The 26,762-nt window shown below is 49.0% G+C and overlaps 1 protein-coding gene across 1 annotated transcript in view; it reads right to left on the bottom strand.

The window, feature by feature from the left end:
- Window positions 1-26,762, bottom strand: part of LOC127208700 (GRB2-related adapter protein) — a 53,124-nt gene that overhangs the window by 12,389 nt on the left and 13,973 nt on the right. Inside the window, exons 2-3 of the mRNA XM_051168228.1 lie at window positions 4,445-4,642; window positions 1,003-1,100 (exon numbers count right to left, since the gene is read on the bottom strand). Coding sequence (XP_051024185.1) covers window positions 1,003-1,100; window positions 4,445-4,522 — 176 coding nt within the window. The 5' untranslated portion in view covers window positions 4,523-4,642. The remainder of the gene's footprint in view (window positions 1-1,002; window positions 1,101-4,444; window positions 4,643-26,762) is intronic.

The raw sequence follows: 26,762 nt of genomic DNA, 5'->3' as shown, positions 1-26,762 counted from the left end.
CCCTTGCAATCCCCCTCCTCCCCGCCCTGGGTCAGGACTGTTCATCAGTTCATACTCTACAACCCTCCAACCTCTGCCTTAAGCTCCCCCTGAGGCCACCCAGGTGACCGCAGCCTTAGCTCACGAATGCCCCCAGACCTCCCCTGGCTAGCACCTGGCTGCCTGCTCTGCTTTTCTCTCTTCCCCTGTGTCCTTCTCCGGCCTCTGGGTGAGGGTGTGCCTGGCAGAAAGGCCAGCAGTGTGGTTGAGGATGGGAACCCAGAACAGGAAGCCAGAGGTGGCAGCGGGGTGGTGGCAGCTTTGGGGGGAAAAGAAACAAAACAGAAAAAGACAAGGAGGAAATACCCATTGGGCTCCACCCTGTACCTTCCTCACGGCACAGCGCCCACCTCTTAACTGAGCCCCACCCCTGGCCCGGCACCCCCATGGCTCCCTGCTCCCTTGGCTCAGCACCCAAGGCCCTTCCTGCCTGTCCCCTGTACTAGGTTGTGCTCATTGCTCTCATTGGCTCATTCTGGCTCCCACCCGATTTCCACCTTCCTCTGAAAACACCAAAAGCCACTGCCTGTGTCTATACAGGCAACTCCTATACATCCTTCAGCGTGTCACTCGTTGGCACCCCTTCTGAGAGACACCCTGATGTGGCTCACCTTTGCACATATACTTTCTGTGTCCTGTGTGTCCCACTGGTCTGATCCCCCTGTCTCTGTATCTGGCTCCCTGGAACCAGACCAATGTCCCAGATGCCTTTTGAAGCATATACAGCAGGTGTTCAAGGACTGTTTAGTTGCCCAGACGTTCTGAAAACAATACCGAATGCCATTTGCTAAGAACCTGACCTAGGTCCCAGGCCCAAGACATCTAGGCCAAACTGTACTGCTAGTCTACCCAAGTCCCAGAGCAGTCTTTGGGGTATCTTATACCCGGGGCTATCCCAAGCAGCTTGTCTCTGGGAAGGCAAGGTGAGGTTGCATAGCCTCCGGGTAGATGGGGTTTACTCACGGGTGTGGCTTCACACGGATGTAGTTCTTGGGAACGAAACCCTCAGCTCCTCGGAGCTCTGCCTTGTACCAGTTCTGGTCATCTTCCATGTTCAGGATCTGTAGGCAGAGGCAATATGGCCACTTAGCCACCTGCCGAGGTCCTGCTGCCTGCAGCAGCTCCCAGGCCTTTCACAGAGGACAGGGCCACGCCTGCCTAGTGACAGATGGACATCTACAGGAAGCCTGTGATTCCTGGTGAGTCAGCTGAACCCAGGCAGGTTTGGGGTTAGGGCATGGGCACTTCAATCCCTATGCTGTCCTATCCAGACCCCCAGGGCACCCCAGGATCCCCAGGAAAAGGGAACAGACTTGTGCTCCTTGACTCTTTTCCTTTTTTCTTGGTTTCTTTTTTTTCTTTTTCTTTTTCTTTTCTTTTCTTTTTTTTTTTTTTATGGTTTTTTGAGATAGGGTTTCTCTGTGTAGCCTTGGCCATCCTGGACTCACTTTGTAGAGGCAGGTGGATCACTGTGAGTTCGAGGCCAGCCTGGTCTACAAAGCGAGCCTAGGACAGCCAAGGCTACACAGAGAAACCCTGCCTCAAAAAGAAAAAAAGGAAGGAAAGAAAGAAAGAAAGAAAGAAAATCCTCTTCTGTTGGAGGAGTTACCACAACATGAGGAAGTGCATTAAAGGGGTGCAGCGTTAGGAAGGTTGAGGACCTCTGCTCTAGGGGATCATGTCACTTCACACACGTGCCACCTCACGAGGAGATAGACACCTCTCCATGCTGTCAGCAATCTTGAGGATTTCGTTTGTTTTGTTGCTTTTTTCAAAAGCAGTTGTTTTTAAAATAAAGTAGAGCTGGGCATGGTGGTAAACATGTTTAGGTACAGCATTTGGGAGGGAGAGGCAGAGGAAGGCAGATCTCTGTGTGTTTCAAGCCAGCCAGGGCTACACAGCGAGAGTCTATCTCAAAATAATAAATCACAAAGTGAGTCCAGGACAGCCAAGGCTACACAAAGAAACCCTGTCTTGAAAAACCATTTATTAATTAAAATAAAATACAAAGAAGTGCACGCCTGTAATCCCTGCACTCAGGAGGCAGAGGCAAGAGGGTCTTTGTGAGTTCAAGGCCAGCCTGGTCTACAAAGTGATTCCAGGACAGCCAAGGCTACACAAAGAAACCCTCTCTTGGAAAAAAGAAAAAAAAAAAATACAATGAAGGTATGCAGAGTGGGCAGTGGGGACCAGTCACACAGTGTCTGTCACTGATGCATCTGAGCACCTGCCTGCTTACATTGTTTCTCTGGTATGTTTCTGCTAGGTTCCTTGTCTGTTTTTCCACAAAGTGAGTTCTGTGTAGCCAAGGCTACACAGAAAAACTCTGTCTCAAAACACACACACACATACACACCAAAAAAACAAAGCCATATATATACATATGTATAATTTTTAGGCATGGTGGCACGCCTTTAAACCTAGCACTTGGGAGGCAGAGTCAGGCAGATCTCTGTGAGTTTGCGGCCAGCCTGGTCTGCACGTGAGTTTTAGGACAGCAAAGGCTACACAGAGAAACCCTGTTTTGAAAACCCAGACAAAACAAGCTCTTTACATATTATTGTCATTTTGGCCAAGACGTTTTTCTTAGTCTGAGCTACCTTTGAGTCTCTTCTGCTCACCCAGCAGGCCCGGACTCTTCCCTTCCCTCTGGACTTTTGCCAAACCCCTCAAACAGGTCAAGATCCTGCTGCCACAGGGCCTTTGGGAGATCTGCTTCTGTGCTGGGTGCTCCTTCTTCCTCTAGGCTCTTTGTGGTGCCAGTCCTTTCAGTGCCCAGGTTTCCAACATCTTTTGAGAAGTTGCTTTCACTTCCCCATCTACAGCAGCCCTCTCAAGCCCCAGCCTCCCACCTCCCTGGCAGTGCCCTTGCACGAAGCTTGGCTAAGTAGCCCAGTGCTTGTCAAGGTCTGCCAATTCCTTAACCATAGTTCTCTGAGCTTGACGTGAGCCTCTGGTGCCTTCCTCCCACCCCCTCGCTGAAAGCCAACCGTGTAAGCTGCTCCCATCTGGTGCTTCCAGGCCCCCACTCTCATGGGCTTCTGATGGGTAGATGGACCCCTCACCTTTCACAGTAGACTCTTAGCTACTGGTTCCCTGCTTGTCTTGGGAGTCTATGAAGGAGGAGGTTTCATACCAGTTATCCCAGGGACCTTACTGGTCCCTTTGAACCAGGGCCAGAATCTTCTACACAACATTCCTACTATCTGAGGCCCAGCTACCCTCCAGTCTAAGTGTGTGTGAGGACGTAGCCCAGGCTGGTCTCCAGAGCAGCTGAGACCTGTGAGCTAAATTCGGATCCCCACAGAGTCTCCCATCCGAGGCCCTTCCCAGGCCAAAGTGGTTGAGTGTGCACAGGACCCAGAGCCAACAGCTTAGGTAGGTACAAGTGCCAACACCTTGGCTCGAAGAAGGGGACACACAAAGGTATGAGGCTTCTTTAGACCCACACCAACCTTTGAACTCCAGCTTAGAGCTTTAGGCACCCAGAGGACTGAACAAAGAAAGGCCCAAGAGTTGAAGCAACAGAGGCTGGTGTCTGCTACGCTGCCGCACATACAGACACCTCACCCATCGCAGCCAGTCACTGGTCTTCCACAGCCAAGAACTCCACACTGAGCCTGGGACCTATTCACAGGGTGCCTTTAAGGAGTCAGTCTCTGTGTTTGAATCTTGGGGCTAGGGCTCAGGGTGGAAGCCACCGGCCCTGTGCCTGTTGCTCCAGTGGCAATGGAGGACACAGGATGGGCTATTAGCGGTCCACTATCCAGGATCCAGCATGACCACTCCCTAAAGCTTGGCCGTGGCCGCTGGGCTCTCCTGTCGTATGCAAACTTCTAAGTAAGGCCATTCCCACTAGAGAGCTCACAAACTCACCTGTCTAACAACTTAGAAGGCCACCATTTTGATTTGGAGGAGCCCAGGTGAGAGCAAATAAAGACAATCAATTCTGTTTCCTCTTCCCCTCATTACTGCTGGACACTTAAATCCTAGCTATTTTAGCCCAATTAGATTAAGGTGTCTGCTTATTCTAGACCATTTCTTTCACACACGCATTCTCTCTCTCTCTCTCTCTCTCTCTCTCTCTCTCTCTCATTTCCATTCTATTAGTAATCTCAAAACTTGCCTTTTAAACTTTTTGTTTAAAAAAAAAAAAGCTAGAAAACTGTGGGATTGAAGCAACCCCTACCAGGCACCGTGGCAACTACCTCAAACTCTCACAATGGCCCCAAGGAAAGATTACTAATAAATGCTATCCCAGTTCCTAGATGGGGGAACCGAGGAGAGCAGAGGTGGCTAAACTGAGCCTGTCCCTCACAGCTTAGACAACCAGGACTGTGCTGGAGCCTGCTTCCAACCCCACTACCCCTGTTGGCACCCTCAGCCCAGCTCCAACCCTCTGTACCTTGAGCGTGTCCCCCTTGTTGAAGGCCAGCTCGTCACTCTCAGTGGCCTGGAAGCTATACAGGGCCACGGACTCCATCCCACTGTCCCCGGGCTTCAGCCTAGGACTCAGCAGCTACAGCTTCCTGCTTCCTGCAGTTGAGGACCACTTCCTTTGTTTTGAGTGTTTGTTCTTTTGAAGCTGGAGCCGGAAACTGCTCTTGATGGGGGAGAAACAGGAAACGGAGACATCACCCATGTCACAGCTCAGGGAGGGTGTGCTCACATACCCACTTTAGCTGTGGGGGAGTCCCATGCCCCTACTACAGATGGTGCAGAGCCCTCTCCTGCTTGGCCTCTGTGTCACAGCATTGACATTTCTTACTTGTCTTATATAGGGTCTCTATTGCTATGACCCAAAGCCGCCTGGGAGGAACGGGTTTCTTTGGCTTACAGGTTACCGTCTATCAGGGAAGCCAAGGCAGGAACCTGGAGGCAGGAACTGAAGCAAGGCCATGGAAGAGCACTGCTTACTGGCTTGCTCCCCATGGCTTGCTCAGCCTGCTTTCTTACACACCTAGGACTACCTGCCCAGGGCTAGAACTACCCACCAATCCTTAATCAAGAAAATGCTCCTACCGGCCAATTCTCAGCTGACGTTGCCTCTTCCCAGATGACCTTGGCTTGTGTCAAGTTGGGAAAAAAAAATCTCCCAGGACACTGTTGACACTTCTAGAGATTCCTAAGTACCTGCCACATCAAGCCCAAATTCCAGCCCATGTTCAAGAACTTTCGAAGCATCTCTTTTTCACGTACTCCACATAAGCTCCCACATGCACCTTCTTAGTCGGTGCACTGCAAGCAAACCTCGGCTCCAACTACTGTGGTGAGCACACCAGCCTTTCCTATTTGCCATCCCTCGCCCTCCTTCTGCTCCCAGGAAACTCCTATTCACCTATCAAAACCTAACTTATAAGGCCCCTGTTGTGCTTTAAACATTGGGTCCTACCTGAGCTATATGTAGTTTGTGGTCCACAGGAATCACAACTAAATCTCTTCTGTGAGGTTGTTAAAGGTTATGACATGAGTGCAGACAGTGGTTTTGTGAGTATTTTGAGGATGAATTACGACATGGGGAAATGCAGCTATGCATCTGGAACCAGAGTCCTCCACTGGGAACCAGAGAGAACCAGTAATCTCCAAACACTCAGGGGTAGCGACCGAGAACCTTAGCTGTGGGATGAGAGCCAGATGGATGCAGATGAAGCCAGATTTTTGTTTTGTTTTGTATGGTTTTGGTTTTTGTTTTGTTTTGTTTTTTGAGACAGGGTCTCTCTGTGTAGCCTTGGCTGTCCTGGACTCACTTTGTAGACCAGGCTGGCCTTGAACTCAACAGAGATCCACCTGCCTCTGCCTCTAGAGCACTGGGATTAAAGGTGTGCTTCATGGCACCCACCCATGCTTTTATATGTTTAAAGAACACTTCTAAAATTTAATTATTTTTTTTTCAATCAGAATACAAGCAGCTAGGCATCATAGTGGCCTTGTTGAATAAAGTGCATTATAGATAATTCTCCTCTCCCTTTATCTCACCCCTCCTCCCTCCTCCAACCCCCACTTTATCATGTGTTCTTTGCACTCAACCACCCCTTCTTCCTCAGAACCTCTCAGTCTCTTTTCTGGTGCTTTAGTTTTACCCACATTTCCCCTTGTTTGCACACATGTACCCCCGTTTGCACACATGTATACATTACACACTACGGTCCACAGATGGGAAAGGACACAAAGCTTTTTCTTTCTGAGCCTGGACCACCTAGTTTAATATACTACTTTCCAGCTCCATCCGTTTTCCTGAGATTTTCTGTTTTCTCTGCAGCTGAGCAGATTTCCAGTGTGTGTGCACCACGTTGTTGTGATCTAGGCATCCATCGGTGGACATCTAGGCTGCCTCTGTCTTCTGTTTCCTGGCTGCTGTGTTAGGGCAGCAGTGAGCATGGATGTGCAAGTGTCTCTGTCGTAGGCTAAAGTCCTCTGGGTACGTGCCCTGGAGTGTCATCGCTGGGTCATACAGTAGTTCTAATCTCAGCTCGCAACCTCCACACTGCTTTCCTTAGTGGCCACACCAGTTCACACTCACACCAGTAGTAAGTAAAGGCTGCCTTTCCCCACATCTGTGCCAGAATCTGCTGTCAGGCTGCTCAGTGGCGACACTGGGAATAGGGTGAGATGGGATCGCAAAGCAGTCTTAGTATCCATTGCCCTCATGGCTAGAAGTATGGAACAATTTGTGTTTGGTTTTGGGTTTTCCAGACAGGGTCTTACTATGTATCTCTGGCTGTCCTGGAATTCACTCTGTAGACTAGGCTGGCCTGGAACTCACAGATCTGCCTGCCTCTAATTTTTTACAAATGTTTACTGTCTTCCTTTGAGAATGTCTGCACTTCATTACCCCATTTGTTGATTGTCAGTTCGGGCTTTTATAGTGTTCAATTTTTGTAGTTCTCTGTATGATAGGATGAGCTAATAAACAACCTTACGGCAAGAGATAGGAACCACAACCCCACTCCTGGCATCAGAAGCCAGCAGAACAGATCTCCTCACAGAGGAAGGCAATCACCCTGGCAGGAGTCACCCACTGTCTTCAGCACTCATTGGTTCTCTCTCTCTCTCTCTCTCTCTCTCTCTCTCTCTCTCTCTCTCTCTCTCTCTCTCTCTCTCTCTCTGAGACAATGTTCTGGAGCTCACTCTATGGATCAGGCTGGCCTTGAACTTACAGATATCAGGACTGGACATGGTGGTGCACGCCTATAATACTAGCAGTTGGGAGGCAGAGGCAGGTGGATCTCAGTGAGTTCAAGGCCAGCCTGGTCTACAAAGCAAGGCTACACAGAGAAACCCTGTTTCGAAAAATCAAATAAAAGCCCAGGCAGTGGTGGCACACGCCTTTAATCCCAGCACTCAAGAGGCAGAGGCTGGCGGATTGCTATGAGTTTGAGGTCAGCCTGATCTACAAGCTGAGTCCAGGACAGCCAAGGCTACACAGAGAAACCCTGTCCAAAAAAAAAAAAAAAAAAAGTTAACTGTAGAATTTAGCCAGGTGATGCTAGTGCGTGCCTTTAATCCCAGCACTTTGTGAGTTTGAGGCCAGCCTGGTCTACCAAATCCAGGTCAGCCAGGGCTACACAGAGAGAATCTGTCTCAAAAAAAAAAAAAAAAAAAAAAAAAAACCAGACTCACAGAGATCCACCTACCTCTGCTTCTCAAGTGCTGGGATTAAAGGCGTGCGGCACCATGCCCGGCTATGTTTCAGGTTTTAAATCAGGGTCTTTGATCCAGTTTAAATTAATCTTGTGCGGGGTGAAATACATGGATCTGGCTTTGTTCTGAAGGTGGGTATCTAGTTTTGCCAGTGCCATTTGTTGAACAGGCTGTTTTGCACATGGCTTCTGTGCAAAAAGGCTTCATTTCTCTGTCTAACGACATAGCTGCAAATAACAGTTGGAAAAGTACAAATGCCACTGGTGAATGGGTGGGGGAGGTCTGCATGGCCTGGCTCATTCTTAGAGCTTAGATTCTGAAGGTTTATGAAAATGTGAGGTGTCTGCCAATCTACACACACACACACACACACACACACACACACACACACACAGGACATATTGAAGGGGGGAAAGCACAGTTGAGGGAAGAGCAGAGAAGGGGAACGGCGTGGACTGGTGGCCTACTTTTGAGGTCCAAGCAACCCGTCCTCAGGGCCTGTGCCTCTGCTCCCTGCCCTTGCTCACCTGCCACAGACTCACGGTGGCAGGAAGTTAAACTGCCTCTTTCCACTTCAGTGTCTACTCTCAGAACAGTGTAGCTAGGCATTGGCACCCACCCACCCTCTCCAATCTGATTGAGAGAGCACTTCCCCCTCAGAGCCAGGTGTTGAAGGCTGGAAGCCCAGGCTGCTGACTGCCATCCGCCAAGGCAGTGTGTGGGGCTGAGCATTGATCAGATTTTCGCGGGAGGGTGAACGCGGAGGCTCAACTCTCAGATCCTGTAGAACCCTTCGATCTGCACAGCCTAAAAAGGAGTTGGGGTGTCCGGAGCTGGTGCCTGTTAGCCTTGCGCTTTTTCCTACTGTCTGCCATTCCCTCCTGAGCCACTCTTTCACACTGTCATCTTGGATCCCTCGGACAACAGGACTGGTTAATGAACACCCATACCATGGAATGAAACTACCCCCACCCCAACAATCATAAGCCCACAGGACAGACACTCCCACCCCCACCCAGAGGAGGGCAGTTGCCCACCATGCTTGGCCACTACCTCAAACAGTAAAGACTTCCTGTATCACTTGGCAGAACCAGAGCTGAGCTAACGATCAACCAGAGCACGCCTTGACCAGAACCGCATATTTAAGCATGGGTTTTGTTTCCTGCCCCTCTGCTTCCTCTGTGTAGCCTCCTGACAACTGACAAGGAACCTGGACACTTTACCTCCTCTTTCAAATGTGACTACAGTGAATACGGCTCTGTTTTTCACTGTTAGCACCCCCCCCCATTGTCCTATGAGGACCAGGTGACCAAACCTGATTTGTTGAAGTCTCCTGGAGTCCAGGGTTTTGCCCTGAAACTTCCAGTTAGACCTTTCCATGACATAGTGGGTTTAAGTTTGGCTCCCAAGGAAGTGATGACCAGAATCCTAATGAAGTTGACCAGGGCCTGTGCATTAGTTCCTTAAAGACAAAATATTGCCGGGCATGGGGCACACACCTTTAATCCCAGCACTCCAGAGGCAGAGGCAGGTGAGTCACTGTGAGTTTGAGGCCAGCCTGGTTTACAGAGCGAGCCCAGGACAGCCAAGGCTACACAGAGAAACACTGTCTTGAAAAACCAAAAAAAAAAAAAAAAGGCTGGAGAGATGGCTCAATGGTTAAAGAGCACTACCTGCTCTTCCAAAGGTCCTGAGTTCAATTCCCAGCAACCACATGGTGGTTCACAACCATCTATAATGTGATCTGATCCCCTCTTCTGGCCTACAGATATATATGCAGATACAACACTGGATACATAATAATAAATAAATAAATCTAAAAAAAGAAGAAACAAACAAACAAACAAACCATGACAAAATGGTGTTTTATCCTTCAGGAAATGCCCCAGTGTCCACTCCAGGACAGTTTGCCACCAGTTTACTGAAAATGGACATGTGCAGAAGACCTAATCTAGTCAGTGGCCCTGTGGTGTCACAACTCAAAACCCCCTTCCCAGAATATAACAAAAGGACACGTGACCATGAAGAGGCTCAAACCACCCGTGTGCCTGCTCAAGAGAGCCTTAAGGCTGCCCTCTGCTTGCCAGGCTTCTAACAAACAAGTGCTTCATTCCTTTTTGTGGCATCTCTCCCTGACCCACCCTGCTCCCCAGGACCACCAGAATGCTGGAAAAATGGGGCCAGACTGCCAGCTTCCTAATTAGAACCATTAAATAAAGTACTCGTGACACACGAGCTTGGCTAGACAAGCTCACAGACACAAAGGTAGCTGGAGGGTGACGTGACCAGAGTTGGCTCACACCCAAATAGCCTCTGGCTGCTGGCTGCCCTTTGTCTTATTTAAACCGTCCCTGTGTCTTTAGCCTTGCACAACCACCTGCCTGTCCTCACCACACCCTGCAGCAGGCACCCAGGAGGCTGAAGGTAGAGGATCATCACTCTTGAGTTCTGAATGTCTCAACAAAAACTAACCAAAACAAACAGGCATCATGGGACATGCCTGTAATCCCAAGAGTAGGAGGTGGCAGCTACAGAGGGACCGGGAGTTCAGAGCCAATCTTAGCTATATAGCAAGTTCAAGGTCAGCCTAGGTTATTTGAAACCCTGGCTCCAAGCCAGGTGCGTACACATGTAATCTCAGCACTTGGGGAGGCAGAAGCAGGCGGATCTCTGTGAGTTCAAGGCCAGGCTGGTCTATAGCGTGAGTCCAGGACAGCCAAGGATACACAGAGAGACCCTTTTGAAAGAAAGAGAGAGAGAGAGAGAGAGAGAGAGAGAGAGAGAGAGCCGGGCATGATGGTACACGCCTTTAATCCCAGCACTCAGGAGGCAGAGGCCATCCTGATCTACAAAGTGAGTCCAGGACAGCCAAGGCTACAGAGAGAAACCCTGTCTCGGGAAAAAGAAAGAAAGAAAGAAAGAAAGAAAGAAAGAAAGAAAGAAAGAAAGAAAGAAAGAAAAGGAAGAAGCCCTGTCTCCAAAAGAACATAGGGTAAAACAAAAACCCCCTGCTCCCAACACACACCTTACCTGCAAAGTGCCTGGAAAACCCCATGTAAGGATAGAAATGGGGAGGAAACCACGTTGGGGAAAACCCTACCCGTTCTTGGAGTTCCCCCCTTAAATCATGCACACCCCTCCCTCCCTTAAAGTCATAACGTGAGCTAGCTAGGATCCCACAGGGCCTTTGATCCTGGAAAGACTGCACACCCCCTTGGGTATCTATAAAAAAACTTCCTTCAAATTCTTTACTTAGCTTGCCTCTGAATTCTACCGCCTCTCCTCCCCAGACAGGGTCTCTCTGTGTAGCTCTGGCCATCCCTTGACCTCTTTCTGTCTCTGTAGCCTCAAAGTCTCAAAGATCTGCCTGCCTCTGCCTCCCAAGTGCTGGGATTAAAGGCATGCGCTACCACCGCCCGGCTGTCTCTGAATTCTTTGATTGAGACAAGAACCCAGACACGTCAGCAGCAGCTGGAGGCACAGACACAGCTCCACAAGGCAGCTACCTCAGTGGCCTGAGGAGGCTGGTCAGAGGCCACCTCTCGCAGGGAGTTGGAGTTCTGACTGCTCAGCAGAAAAGGGTCTTAGGCCCAGCCAGTGTGAAGTAGTGCTGGGGTTTCTTTTTTTTTTTTCGAGACAGGGTTTCTCTGTGCAGCCTTGGCTGTCCTGGACTCACTTTATAGACCAGGCTGGCCTCGAACTCACAGAGATCTGCCTGCCTCTGCCTCCTGAGTGCTGGAATTAAAGGTGTGTGCCACCACCGTGGGGCTAAGGGTTTCTTATTGTTTTGTGTATGTGTGTCTATGTGTGCATGCGCTCATGTGTGAGGGCACAGATATGTCACAGCATATGCAAGGAGGTCAAGGAACAACCTCAGGTGTTGGCCCTTGCTCTGCACCCCGGTTTGAAGTGGGAGCTCTCTTGTCGTTTGCAGCTGAATGCGCTGCATGTTCCAGACTACCTGGCCCACCAACCTGCGGGGCAGAGTCTAAGTCTGCTTCTCATTCCAATAAGAGCAATAGACTGACAGACACAGGACACCATGCCTGACTTTCACACAAGACCCAGGGCTCTGACTTGGCCCACCCCTAAATCTATGTCATCTGTGAGCAGTTGGGACACGTGAAAGGGCGGGCCTTGCTGTTGCAAAGCTGCAGGATCTCCATGGCACAGGGCAAGAAAGGGGTAACTGGGAGGAGGCCTGGTGAGGGTCCAACACTGATGGCGTCACAGAAGCAGACCAATGACTCATTGCAATGAACATCTGCAAGTGAGGAAGTGAGGTCAGAGGGATGCACTGTGCGGGACACTCTGTGACATACTACAGCTCCCGTGATGAGATGTTTTCTATGCGTTGGTGTTTGTTTGCTTGTGTGTTTTATTTGGGGGGTGGGGAGTTTCAAGGGCGCAGACAGGGAGATGAGCAGGACTGGGGTACATGCTGTGGAACTCACAATCAGTACGCTTTTGTTTTGTTTTAAAATAACTACAAAACGACAGGAATCAAAGCACCATGGCACTGGCACAAGAACACACAGATCAATAAGTGGGAGATGCAAGCCGGGCGTGGTGGCGCACGCCTTTAATCCCAGCCCTCGGGAGGCAGAGGCAGGCGGATCGCTGTGAGTTCGAGGCCAGCCTGGTCTACAAAGTGAGTCCAGCCAGGACAGTAAAGGCTACACAGAGAAACCCTATCTCAAAAATAAAAATAATAATAATAAGTGGGAGTTGCTGTGGATGGATCTGGAGCAGGCCCTAAAATCCTGAGTGTTGAAGATTTCGTTGTAGCCCTTAGCGCTGTATGAGGTAGAAGGAAGTTATATAATGGTGACATACCCCCATGTTTAAATCCATGTTAAAACCTTTAGTTGGGGGAGTGCTCAAAAGATGATTTAGTGGTTAAGAGCTGGGAACTGCTTTTGCATACCAACTTCAGTTCTGTTCCTAACACATATAATGCCTGCTCCAAAAGCTCCAGCTCCCCCTGCTGAGTTCCAAGGGCACCTACACTCACGTACACACACACACACACACACACACACACACACACACACACACACACTGAGTAAAAAAAATACCTACATAATTAAAATAAAACAAAATCCTTTCCCTGGGCCAGGGAGACAGCTCAATGGTAAAAGTACTTGTCACACAAGCCTGATGACCCAAAATAAATAAATAAATAAAAATAAAAACTAAATAAATAAAATCCTCTCTCAAAGAACACAGGCTGCCCTAGTTTACATTGTCTCTGTGATTCAGCCAGCATTCCTTGGTTTTTGTTTTTTGTTTTTTCTTTTCTTTTCTTTTTTTTTTTTTTTTTTTTTTTTTTTTGGGTTTTTAGAGACAGGGTTTCTCTGTGTAGCCTTGGCCATCCTGGTCTCACTTTGTAGACCAGGCTGGCCTCGAACTCACAGCAATCCGCCTGCCTCTGCCTCCCGAGTGCTGGGATTAAAGGCGTGCACCACCACGCCCAGCTGTTTTTTGTTTTTTTCGAGACAGGATTTCTCTGTGTAGCCTTCAATGTCCTGGACTCCCTTTGTAAACCAGGCTGGCCTCAAACTCACAGCAATCCGCCTGCCTCTGCCTCCCGAGGGCTGGGATTAAAGGCATGTGCCACCACCCGCGGCTCAGCCTTCCTTTTTTATTGTACTGATACAATGTGTTAAATGAATTATTTTCATATGATGAACCAACCTTGCATTCCTGGGAGCGATCCCACTTGTTGGTGCTGTAAAACCCTTTCCTATGTGTTTCTGGATTTTGTCTGTATTTTTTGGGTTCAATATTATAGTCCACCAGCATTTAATGTTATGCAACTGGGGGAGGTGCTGTACAGCTCTCAGAATACCAAGGCAGCAGGGTCCAGGATCACATGTTCCTGTCAAGCCAGCACTGCAGGGAGACCCAAACCAAACAACATAGCCATTTGATGTAGCTGATTTGTGTCTATAACTTTAGTATCCAAGATGCCTCAGGGTTTGCCTCTCTATTGTTCTTATGGCCCTCTTTGTTTTTTGTTTTTTCTTTTTTGGGGTTTTTGTTTTTTTGTTTTTTTGTTTTTTTGTTTTTTTTTTCTCTAGACAGAGTTTCTCTGTGTACCCTTGGCTGTCCTGGACTCGAATTGTAGACCAGGGTAGCCTCAAACTCCCAGGGATCCACCTGCCTCTGCCTCCCGAGTGCTGGGATTAAAGGCGTGCACCACCACTGCCTGGCTATGGGCTCCTTTGTAATGTAAACAATATAATAAAATTTTAATTCATAGAGACATACACACAGTCAAAGTCAGTTCTCTCTGTTCAGCATGTGGATCTCAGAGATCTAACACATTGTCAGGGTTGGCAGTAAGGCACCTTACCCTGCCGCCTCACTGGTGGCTTCTACTTTTTTTTTTTTTTTTTTTTGAGACGGAGACTCACTGTGCATCCCTGCCTATTCTGGAACTCACTATGTAGATCAGGCTGGCCTCGAACTCACAGAGATCTGCCTGCTTCTGCCTCCAAAGTCCTGAGATTAAAGGCCTGCGCCACATATTTGTCTTGCTTCTACATCTTAACTTATCTGAACAGGCTTCTGATTTGTTTCTTTGCCATCAGTGATGCCTAGAAATATTACTATTAAATAATACTCCCTTTCCATTTGTGGGTATTTTACATGTATTGTTATTTCTACTAATAACACAACCTCAGCAATGCAATGCTCTGCTGTCACCTCATTGCCTTAGCTCTGTGCGAGTTCCCTTCTACCTACCGCCTTTGTGCTGTTATTGACAAGTATATTAGGTTTCCAGATGTTCAAGGCCCAACCGTGTGTGTGTGTGTGTGTGTGTGTGTGTGTGTGTGTGTGTGTAAGTGATTATGTGATAATGACAAGTGTTTATTTTACTGTGTGCACCAGTTAGTAGAGGATGGAGAAAAATGTACAGTTCTGTCTTTTTTTTGTTTGTTTGTTTTTTTGTTTTGTTTTTTTGTTTTTCAAGATGGGATTTCTCTGTGTAGCCCTGGCGCTGTCTGTACTCACTTTGCAGACCAGACTGGTCTTGTAATGCCCAAGTCGTGAAACCCCCAAAGACCATCAGGAACAAGCTGGATGCAAATCACAAAGAATCTCGTTTATTAGTCAAGCTCAGAGCCTGGACCATTAGCCCCCTGGTGAGGAAGGAAGATGGTGGCCCCTAGTGCTAGGGGAACAAGGTTTTCAGAGGGGTACAGCAATGTTGCTCTTTTAAGCTGATTGGCTGGGGGACCAGGGCCAGACCACAGGGGGTAATTTTTTTGTTTGTTCTGGTCTCTGTGACCTGTAGCTCTGATTGGTTGGTCCTGGGTACAAGCTCCTAGGAACAGTTTCTAGCTGTATGTTTGTGGCTCTCCCTGGAAACTCTGGGGGCAAGGGGCAGGTTCTCAGGCCCAGAATACAAAACGGCATTGGTTTGGTCTCTATGGTCTCAAACTCAGAGAGATCTACCTGCCTCTGCGTTCCCCAGTGCTGGGATTACAGACGTGTACCACTGAGCCCAGCTCTCAGTTACTTTTCTATTGGTTGTAATAAAACATCATCACCAAGTTTAGAGTCCATGATGGTAGAACAAAGGCAGCGTGGTGAGAATAGGTGAGAGCTCACATCTTGATCCACAAACAGGAGGCAAAGAGAGGGAGAGGGAGAGAGGGAGAGAGAATAGACTGGGTATGGTCCCAGTCTTTTAAAACCACAAAGCCCACCCCTAGTGACTCACTCCATCCAACAAAGCCACACCTTCCCAGACAGTTCCACCAACTAGGGACCAAGCATTCAAACATATGAGCCTATGATGGGCATTTTCATTCAAACTATTGTTTGTTTGTTTGTTTGTTTTTCAAGACCTGGTTTCTCTGTGTAGCTCTGGCTGTCCTGGACTCACTTTGTAGACCAGGCTGGCCTCAAACTCACAGTGATCTACCTGCCTCTGCCTCCCAAGTGCTGGGATTACAGGCATGTGCCACCACGCCCAGCTCCATCTACCATCTTTTATAGTTGTCCCAGTGCCTTTTAGTTTAACGTTTCTCTGTCTCTATCATAGTTTGCCTGAGTCAGAATTGCTGCCTGAGGCCACTTGCTTCTACCCTGAGGCGCCTCCCCATTATCCCCACAGAGCAGCTGCACTGCAACAAACTCTCAGCCTTTGTTGCGTCATTTTTTCTGGGAACATCTGTGTTTTGTCCTCTTTTTTTGAGAGACAGCTGTGCTAGGTGCAGGGTTCCCAGCTGTTCCCCCAGCCTACTGAGCACTTAAGGCTGCTGTCTTTATGTCCTGTCCTCAGGTGTGAGTCCTGTGGGGCTCCCCTGCAAGACTGTGCTCTCTCTCTCTCTCTCTCTCTCTCTCTCTCTCTCTCTCTCTCTCTCTCTCTCTCTCTGTGTGTGTGTGTGTGTGTGTGTGTGTGTGTGTGTGTATCTCTGTCTCTGTCTCTCTCTGACAGTTGTCCTGTCTGTAGGACTCCCAGTATGCACTCTTGCTCCTGGCTCACTAATCTGTACTTAAATTCACACGTTCTCACCAGGTAGTGCTGGTGCACACCTTTAATCCCAGCTCTTGGGGAGGTGTGAGCCAGCCTGGCTTACAGAGAGAGTTCCAAGACAGCCAGGGCCACATAGAAACTGTCTCAAAAACTCAAAAATAAATAAATAAATAAAATAAAAAATAAAAAATAAAAAAAGAAAGAAAAGAAAAGAAACAAAGATTGCCATGTTCCCCTTCCCCACATTTCCACTTGGCACTTTACGTAAGTGCTTCCTGTTACATGCTATCTTCCTATGTTCCTAGACTTATTTATGCTAAATAACTCTTCAGTTTTGGCAACATGCACAGGACAGTGGCTACTTGAAGCTCTCTTCCTGAAATTTTGATCTAAGCCGCAGACAATTTCCGCTCCCTGTGTTTGGGTCATGCTTTCCTGTTGTTTTGGTTTTTGTGTTTCATAACAGTGTTGTTGGAACAATAATTCTAGGCATGCATCCTGCCTCCAAAATTTGTTATTATTATCTTATTAATTGAGTGAGTGTATATATATATTTGTGTGTGTGTGTGTGGTTTTTTGAGACAGGGTTTCTCTGTGTAGCTTTGACTGTCCTGGACTCTATTTGTAGACCAGGCTGGCCTTGAACTTGCAGAGAAACGCCTGGCTCTGCCTCCCAAGTGCTGGGGTTAAAGGCGTGCTCCACCACGCCTAACTTTTTTTTTTTTTTTATGTGAGTGGATTATTTGTTCCTCAGCAGGCACAGCTTTGGGTAGACCCACAGTGGCCCAGAATGACTGAATGAAGGTTATTTTGTCAGGGTTCCCTGTTTCTTTCCCTAACTACACACAGCTGTTAAAGCCCCCACTAACTGCCACTTCTACAATGCTTAGTCATAAATCACTCTGCAGATGAGTCAGTTTAACTCTGCTGTCTCTGAAGGAAGAGTGTGTGAGGTCCAAACTTGCCTTTTCCTCCCCCTTCCTCCTCCTCCTCCCTCCTCCTCTCATATCCCAGGTGCTAGGCAAGTGCCATATGGTTGAACACATCCCCAGCCCTTGAATGCAGACCGTCCTGGGCTTAGAATGGTTTTCAACTTTACAGAACAGGAAGGGGACATCTGTCCAGTAGAAACTACACTTGGAGTTTGGGCTTTGGATTCTCTCTGGACTCGAGACCTGCTGCCCAAAGCCCTCTCAGAGCTGCTCCCAGTCAGGCCTCAGTCAAGAAGGTGAGACACACACCCCCAACCCCACTATGTGAACTTTGTTGTTAGTGTCTCAACAGCATCTGGCAAACACTCAACACTCCATTACAAAAAGCAGATCGTTTGGGGCTGGAGAGAGGGCTCAGTGGTTAAGAGCACTGCCTGCTCTTCCAAAGGTTCTGAGTTCAATTCCCAGCAACCATATGGTGGTTCACAACCATCTGTAATGTCAATGTGATGCCCTCTTCTGGCCTGCGGGTGTGAATGCAGTCAGAACACTGTATACATAATAAATAAATAAATAAATCTTTAAAAAAACAAAAAACCAGCCAGGCGTGGTGGAGCACGCCTTTAATCCCAGCACTCGGGAGGCAGAGGCAGGCGGATCGCTGTGAGTTCAAGGCCAGCCTGGTCTACAAAGTGAGTCCAGGATGGCCAAGGCTACACAGAGAAACCCTGTCTCGAAAAACCAAAAACAAAAAACCAAAAAAACAAAAACAAAAAACCAAAAAGCAGATAGTATGAATTAGATGATTCTGCCCAATGGGCCACCATTGTGAGTGGTATTTTTTGTTTGTTTGGTTGGTTGGTTTTGGTTTTTCGAGACAGGGTCTCCCTGGCTGTCCTGGACTCGCTTTGTAGACCAGGCTGGCCTCGAACTCCCGGCCTCTGCCTCCCAAGTGCTGGGATTACAGGCGTGCGCTTTTCTTACTTCAGACATTTCAAACTTACCATGCGTTTGTCTGGTTGGAACATCACTGTGTCTTCATTTCCTGTCCCTGATGATGATAATTCCCTAAGACTTCACATGTATGCTCTGGTTTTCCCCACTTTCAATGGGGATCAGATCCACAGGGGTCCCCATGTTGGTCTGCCAGAAGTGGATCTCAGAAGACTCAGGTTTTAATCTTTTGGTTGTTTGTTTACTATTGAATACTCAACATTTCACAGAGAACCTGGCACATACTTCAGGCTGGTGAGACGGCTCAATCAGTAAAGGGCACAAGCACCTCAGTTCTACCCATAGAGCCCACATAAAAAGTCTGGACAAAGAGGCACCTACCTGTAGCCCCAGTGCCCAGGAGGCAGAGACAGGAGGATCCCTGCTCAGGGTGTGATGGCTAATAACTGTGAGCTTGACAGGCTGTCCTGTATCCTTGGTGATGGTCTCTGTTTTATAATTTAGATAAGATGTATGGTACCAGATGATAAGAGTAAAGATACCGGCTGCCAGATATGGAGCAGTTTATTAAATGAACACGGGGAGAGAAGGAAAGGGAGGGGTAAGAGAGAGAGAGAGAGAGAGAGAGAGAGAGAGAGAGAATGGAAGGAAGAGAGTAGGGGGAAAAGGAGGCGAGGGAGGGGTGCGGTAGCTCTGTCCTTTTATATCCTGGGCGGGGCCACGCCCCACGGCAGGTAGGCAATGACATCACAGGTAGGTGGACCGAAGCAGAATCCTAATACACTGGGCTGCTATGAAGGATTTTCTAGGTTGGGTTCATTGAAGTGCTTAGGGAAAGGACTAGAAGGAATCCAAGTCTTTCCTAGGCATGGAACCTTCGCAATGCAGCTCTGTAGCCTCCCGCTGCTTGAAAATTTTGTTTGCACAGAAGTATTGTGGCATCCTCAAAATGTGAGGGGCTGGGGGCTGGAGAGATGGCTCAGAGGTTAAGAGCACTGACTGCTCTTCCAGAGGTCCTGAGTTCAATTCCCGGCAACCACGTGGTGGCTCACAACCATCTATACTGTGATCTGGTGCTCTCTTCTGGCCTGCAGGTGTGCATGCAGACAGAGCACTGTATACATAATAAATAAATATTAAAAAATGTGAGGGGCTCTGATCAGGGACCTTTCCCCCCCATCCCCATTCCTTCATTTTCTTAGCACCATTTCTTTCTTTCTTTTTTTTTTTAATTACCCAAACTCCACACAAAGCAGCACACCCTTTAGAAATAGTAGAGCTGCCTTACCGGCTTACTTTTACTTTGCCCACCTGTTGTAGTATAGATGGGTCCTTGGCTCCCAAGATTTAATTTCCAACATATGGGGAAATCCACCATAACTGCTGGACCAAATGAAAGAGAGGAGGAGGGCTGAGCACCAACAGTGACTGCTCTACTTCCTCGCTGTGGATGGGGTGTGACCAGCCACCTCTGCTCCAGCCACCAAACCTTCCCCCACCCCCCCCACCCCCGTCAGCTGCATGATGGACAGTGTGTCCGCTGAAACTGTGAACCAGACCCTGTCTCCAAAAACCAAAAAAAAAGAAAAGAAAAGAAAGAAAGAAAGAAACTATGGACCAAAATAAACCCTTCTACATTGATTCCATTTGGTATTTTATTGCCTCAGTGAGACAAGTAATTAATTATGCACCCTCCTTCAGAAGCAAGGTGAGAGACAGTGAGAAAAACCCCAGCCTCCACATGTATGCTCATGAATACTCGCATGCACAAGCATGTATACATACGAACATGCACACGTACACACAAACATGCACACACATTTTTTAAAAATCTCTGAGCCGGGCGGTGGTGGCGCATTGCCTTTAATCCCAGCACTTGGGAGGCAGAGGCTGTGAGTTTGAGGCCAGCCTAGTCTACAAAGCAAGTCCAGGACAGTCAAGGCTACACAGAGAAACCCTGTTCCTGGCAGGTGAGATGGCTCAACAGGTAAAGCTATTAGTGCAAAGGCCTGATGACCCGAGTCTCATCCACAGAACCCACGGAGAAAGGAGAGGACCAACTGTTAGGATTCTGTGGCAGTCGGCCAACCTGTGATAGCACTGCTTACCTGGCACGGGGCGTGGCCCTGCCCGGGGCCATATAAAAAAACAGACCCTCCACGTGGCTCTCTATCTCTTTTTACCTCTCTCTACTTCTCTCTCTCCTCTCTGCCCCTCTCTACCTCTCTCTCTCTCCCTCTCTCCCCATGTGTGTCTCCAGAGACAGTTCCTGTATCTACCTATTAAACCTCCCCCCCCCCGGAAAAGGGTTTCTCTGTGTAGTCTTGGCTGTCCTGGACTCACTTTGTAGACCAGGCTGGCCTCGAACTCATAGCGATCCGCCTGCCTCTGCCTCCTGAGTGCTGGGATTAAAGTCGTGTGCCACCATGCCCGGCTATTAAACCTCTTAAGTGGATGTCGCGTGGTGTGATTTCATCCCTGTATACAGCTCCACCGTTCACCTCTAACCTTCGCCGCTCAACTTTTTACACCTACTCCTGAAATGCATCCTCTGATCTCCACATACACACTATGACGCTCGTGCGCCTCCACTCACACACATGTCAAAAATGTTTGTGTCTCTCTGTCACCACCCCACCTCCTCTGACTTATCCCTGTTGTCTTTTGTGGTGTTTAGGATGAACTCTCCAGAGAGACCCCACGTTCCTGCCCGTCTGGATGCTAAAAGCCTCTGCACAGGTCATCGCCTCGTCGTCTAGTGACTGCAAAGCTTCCAATCGCACTGAAACTGCAGCCTGCTTCCCCATAGGCCGCCAGGTGGGAGTCCATCCCCTACACCCCCACGACCCCCATCACCCCCACCACCCCCACCACCCCGGCTACCCATTCACCCATCTCCGCCCCACCCCCATATTTCCCGCCACATCCTCACCTTCATCCCCCCCAGCCACCCCCACACCCCCGGTACCCATTCCCCCATCCCCCGCCCCACCTACACACCCACACACATGCCCCACCACCCCACCCCACCCCCACGCCCCACAGGCCCCCCCCCCCCCTCTGACTTCATCCTCATGACGCTTTTCTCTCACACTGCCAGTGCGGACTCAGGGCGTTCTGGCTTCCGGTGATGTTTGCAATAGCACAGTAGCTTACCATACCCGACGCTGTGCTCAGGTTGTTTCTCTGGAAAGTCAAGTTGGGGGTGGCGCTGTTCTGTCTGGCAGAGTCAGCCCTGCCTCCTTCCCCAGCCTCTGGCCATTCTGGAATACCTCAGCTCTCCCACCACCTGCGGCTTCCAGCCAGTGCATCTGGCCCCTACCACCTATCCTGTCCTGTCAGCGCACCTGGCCCCTGCCGTCTGTCCTGTCCTGTCAGAGCTCCCTCTTCGGAGTGATGCCTAGCATCAGAGGGCAAAGGCTAGGAAGTCTCAGAGGAAACAGGCAGACCTCCAACCAGACAAAACCCAACATGGAAGGAAAAGGAACACTTTCCCTCCCCACCCCCCAACCCCCGAAGGTCTTTCTCTGTGACTCTTATCCTCTGAGAATCAAGAATTGATCACCACTGACAAAATTTGCTATGAAGATTGCCCAGAGAAGCAATATTCTATTTATGTGGAGATACTTCAAATAAATATCTTAAATAGCGATGAATCATGCTTATGTGAAAGCACATATGATCTTTGAATTAGCTTTACTTCTTTCTCAGTTGGAAGCCTGTCGCTTTCTGAGACTTTTACAAATGAAATTATGAACTTTGTTTACAGTCAAAACATACATCTGCACGCCCTTGGAAGTAGTGTGGTAAGCATTCCTTCAGTTCTTATGTTCTGTGGTTTGATTTTATCAGCCTGTATTTCTGTTCAGTGCAACTCTGAAACCACCTAAGATCTCATTTACCAGACAGAGAAAAGAGAGAGAGAGAGAGATACAGACAGAGACAGAATCAGAGACAGAGACAGACATTCAGACAGACAGACAGAGACAGGGAGACAGAGATCCTTAGAAACCGTTTAAACAGTCGAGCATGGTGGCGCAGGCCTTTAATCCCAGCACTCAGGAGGCAGAGGCAAGTGGATTGCTGTGAGTTCGAGGCCATCCTGGTCTACAAAGCGAGTCTGGGACAGCCAAGGCTACACAGAGGAACTCTGTCTTAGAAAAATAAAAATAAAAATAAGTCCTTTTAATAGCTGGGAATGGTGATAAAGGCAGAGGCAGGCAAATCTCTGTGAGATACAGGATATAGGACAGAGCGAGAGACCAGGTGCTCTGGCTGGAATCTGGAGATGATGGGAGAGCTGAGGTATTTGGGAGTGGCTAGAGCTGGGGCTGAATCTCCCAGACAAATCAGCACCACCCCCAACCTGATTTCTCCCAGCTTAGTCTATGTAATGACTAGTGACATAGTGACTCAGGCCAGCCTGAGCTACATAGTGAGACCCTACTATCTCAAATGAAATAAAATATTAAAGGTGCTGCACACCTTGACTCCCAGCATTCAGGAGGCAGAGGCAGGTAAATCTCTGAGTTTAAGACCAGCCTGATCAGCCAGGGCTGTGGTGGTGGTGCACGCCTTTAATCCCAGCACTTGGGAGGCAGAGGCAGGCGGATCGCTGTGAGTTCGAGGCCAGCCTGGTCTACAAAGAGAGTCCAGGACAGCCAAGGATACACAGAGAAACCCTGTCTCGAAAAACCAAAGAAATTAAAAAATAAAATAAATAAATAAAAGACCAGCCTGATCTATCTGTTAGCATCTGCTTCAGTATCCCTACCTGTGATGTCATTGCTTACCAGAGAGAATTAATTTATAAATGCTTATTCACTTGATTCCTTATGATCATCTGGATTTCTATACTCTGTTTTGTTTTGTTTTTGTTTTTTGTTTTTTGAGACAGGGTTTCTCTGTGTACCCTTGGCTGTCCTGGCCTCACTTTGTAGACCAGGCTGGCCTCGAACTCACAGAGACCTGCCGGCCTCTGCCTCCCAAGTGCTGGGATTAAAGGTGTGTGCCACCACCACCCGGCTGATTTCTATACTCTTATACAATTTGAGACTCCCTGCCTAGAGAATGGTGCCACCCACTGTGGGCTGGATCTTCCCACCTCATTTGAGACATTAAGACACAGCCACAGGCCAACCCAGTGTAGACAACTCTTCCCGGGTGACTCCAGCTTGTATCAAGTTGACAAAACCACTCATCCCAAGCGTCTTCATGCATGTGGGTAGGGCACTCAGATTGGCAACACCCTGGGCTCTGACTCAGAGTTGGTAATGTGTTTGTAGGATTTTCCACCTCCTCCTTAAATGGAAAGCACCAGGAGAGGTGCCTAGAGATGAGGACAAAGAAACTGGCTGCTCTCATGCGAAGGACATATTGGCTGCGTGGGCACCAAAGTCTTTGATAGCAGCCCCCACAAAGGACACAAAGCATGGGCTTTGTGGGGGCATGTGCCAAGGGCAGCTGTCCTCGAGGCATGCCCAGGAAACCCTGTGCCATTGTCTGGCTTGTAAGATTGGAGCCAGGAGCCTTAGTTGTAACCAGAATGCCACTCAAGCACCATAGTAGCACACAGAAGTTCCTGACCATGAAGGAGCCTTCTAGAATCTGTCAGTAGAAAGGTCTCCAAAGGCCTTTAGTCCCAGCACTTGGGAGGCAGAGGCAGTTGGGTCTCTGTGAATCTGGGGACAGCCAGGACTACAGAGAGAAACCCTGTCCTGGGGAGGTACTGGGGGAGTCTCCAAAAGCTCAACTGTTAAAGGCTTTCACCACAGGGTGACACTGAGAGGAGTGGGGACAAAAGGAATTTTGGGGTCCCGGGGGGTGGGGGTCATGTTATCTAGGATTCTCATGTCTCCTTTCTCGTTTGCTCTCTGGCCATGAGGTGAGCAGCTTGCTTTACCACAAGTTCCCCGACTTTACCATCCGGCCTGTCACCTGAGTGCAATGGACCCAGATGAGTATGGGTGGACCCTCCAAACCAGGAGGTTTCTCAAGTTTCCTCCCAGGGGCTACAGGCCACCTCCACCTCCTCCCGGGGACCAAGGCAAGCAGGATCCACACAAGGTTCACTCTGGGGAACCAATCGGATTACTGGGCATCCTAGCAGAACATAGGTGAAGACTTAAATTTATTATTTGGGGGCTACTAGGGCCTCTGTGGCCAAGAAGTCCTAGAGAGGCCACCTGTTCTTAACTCCAGGATTCCCACCTGACCACCATTGGCTTCTGGGTGCATCTGTTTCACCTTTTGTGTACTCTTTAGCATTTACAGGCACAGGCCTTTGCAAGCTGTTTCCCCATCACTCTGATAGGCATCACTTGTGCTTTGCAGATGTTTTCCCTCACTTTGATGGGCGTCACTTGTGTCTTACCCAACCACAACACTCCCAAGAATCCCACAGCAACACCTGGCCTCCACCCCTTTGTGAACTAAGGCCCCGTGCTGGCATCTTCAGGTGCACTCACATGCCTCTTAAATGAGTCTCCAAATCAGCAAAAACACTCAAGCATCAGCCTTGTCCTGGCCATGTGCAACACAGCTTTCTGCACAGGAGGGGCAGAGCCCTGATCCATCCTGACCCACCATCCCATAATGAATAGTGTGGACTGTGGAGACAACCCCAGTGAAGCACTCGAAGGTCAGCTGTCTTCTGTTTTGAGCCGTGTCAGGTGATCACAGAAGTTCACTGAGGAGATCCTGAGTCAAACAGGCGTGAAGTCAAACAGCATGGGAAGGTCTTATCCATTAATATCAGTTCCCTCTACAGATCCATGCTGGGTGCAGCAGCATGGACGGGAGGCACTAACTTGTCAGCCTCCACAGCTCTCAGTCAGCTCCCTGAGCTGTTCCACTTCCACGCCGTCGAGCTCTTCTGTGGAACCTCCCTGCACATCCCCACCCCTGTGAGCTTGGTGGAGCTGCCTAAGAGAGCTTAGCCCTCCTCAGGGCTAATGGTGAACGCGATCTGGCTGTCTCCCCCTGTACCTGCCGCTCAGACTGGTTCCCTGGGTGAGAGAGGCTCTGGGTACGCATTGTGGCTGTAGGGACCAGTCTTGCCTCTCTCCACCCCACACGCCTTGCTCCTGGGAGAGGTCCTGGCTGGGTAAACCATTTCCATCCATAGTATATGCTTTTTCAGGAGGGAGAGAAAGGTAGTCTGCTTGCTCTGGAGGGATAATAGCCCACCCCTGGGACAGGCTTGATTTTCTGCCTCGCGTGGTTTTACTGTGGACGTCCTCTGTGAACTGCTCTTCTGGCTTTAATGCCTTCCCAGAGTTCCTTAGGACAGAATTTAGTTTTCTATCTCCCCCACCCCCTCCGCCTTAGGAATTTGAGCTTGACACAAATCTTGCCACATTGCCTTTAAATAATCCAGACAGGACTCTTTCTTTGCTTTCTGTTTCCGCGCCAGTCTCCAGGTCCTTGCTAATCAAGTCTTCCTTAAGTCTCTGGTGAACACCATCCTCTCAGGCCCTGTGCCCGCCCCTCCACACCTGCCACCCCACTCCCACCCCCACCTCCTCCCCATCCCATCCCCCCACCCCCACCCCACCCCACCCCCGTCCCCAGGTCATGCTGCCTTGCTTCCATCACCACCGCGGTGCCTTGCCCCGCCCCTGATACATATAGGGCTTTGGCTACTGGATGACCAAGCGTCTCTAATGGCTTATATGAGCCAGTCCATTGGTAACTGGCTCCCCTTGTACTACCCCAGGCTATGTGGCTTGTGTGGTTATATTTTCAGTTTCTCTGCTCCTGCAGCACTCCCGACTGATCCGATTTGCCTCCACATCCCAGAACCTCACAAGCCAGGCTGAGAGATTCTTTCATTGCTTCTTAAAGCATTCCTCTACTTCCAGCAATCCCAGCATAGAATGTTCTTTGATGACCATGGTCTTTCACACGAGACGACTTGTTAGGAACCCCCTGTCTGAGCCAGGTGTGGTGGTGCACACCTTTAATCCCAGAACTTGTGAGTTTGAAGCCAGCCTGGTCTACAAGGTGAGTCCAGGACAGCCAAGGCTACACAGAGAAATCCTATCTCAAAAAAACAAACCAAAACCAAAACAAAAAGACCCCTGTCCGATGCTGGTTCTTGGACTTTCCCTTTCTCTATATCAAAGGTCAGACTCATGGAGTATCTTTTGCTGCTTCTAGGTCACTCCCACCCTCATCGCTACCTGACTCCTCCCATGGGTTCCAGGTTTTGGGGTCCCACAGATGGCTCTATGTTACTGGTATAATGTGGGTGTTCTTCCCTGTTGGACCCTTAGACAAAACAATAAAAACAAAAACAAAACAGTGCTTCTGGTTTTAGAGTCATGAAGAATACAGGAATAACTTGGTTGTACTATCTTCCATCACATTTCAGAGAGCCTCTGAGGCCAAGAATGTGTCAGTGGACTGCCTGCGTGGGGCCCTGAGGCCACTTCACAGAGCCATAGAAGTGAAACTTGAATTGCTTTGGAGCCCCCAGTGTCGGGGGCTGTGCACATGGACCAGCAAAACAGTTCTAAAACTCATGGAATACAGCCCACCAGTTAGCACACCCATGATGGGTGTGTCTCGGTGAGGCATAACACACACACACACACACACACACACATGCACACATTCCAGAACTACATGTCCTGAGGACTTCATGCTGTTATGGAGCATAGCTCTGCTTGTTACCCATGCAGTCCTCATAATCCCCTTAATAT

The sequence above is a fragment of the Acomys russatus genome, chromosome 25 (assembly GCF_903995435.1).
Source record: "Acomys russatus chromosome 25, mAcoRus1.1, whole genome shotgun sequence".
Lineage (NCBI taxonomy): Eukaryota > Metazoa > Chordata > Mammalia > Rodentia > Muridae > Acomys > Acomys russatus.
This window is presented reverse-complemented; position numbering and strand designations above follow the sequence as displayed.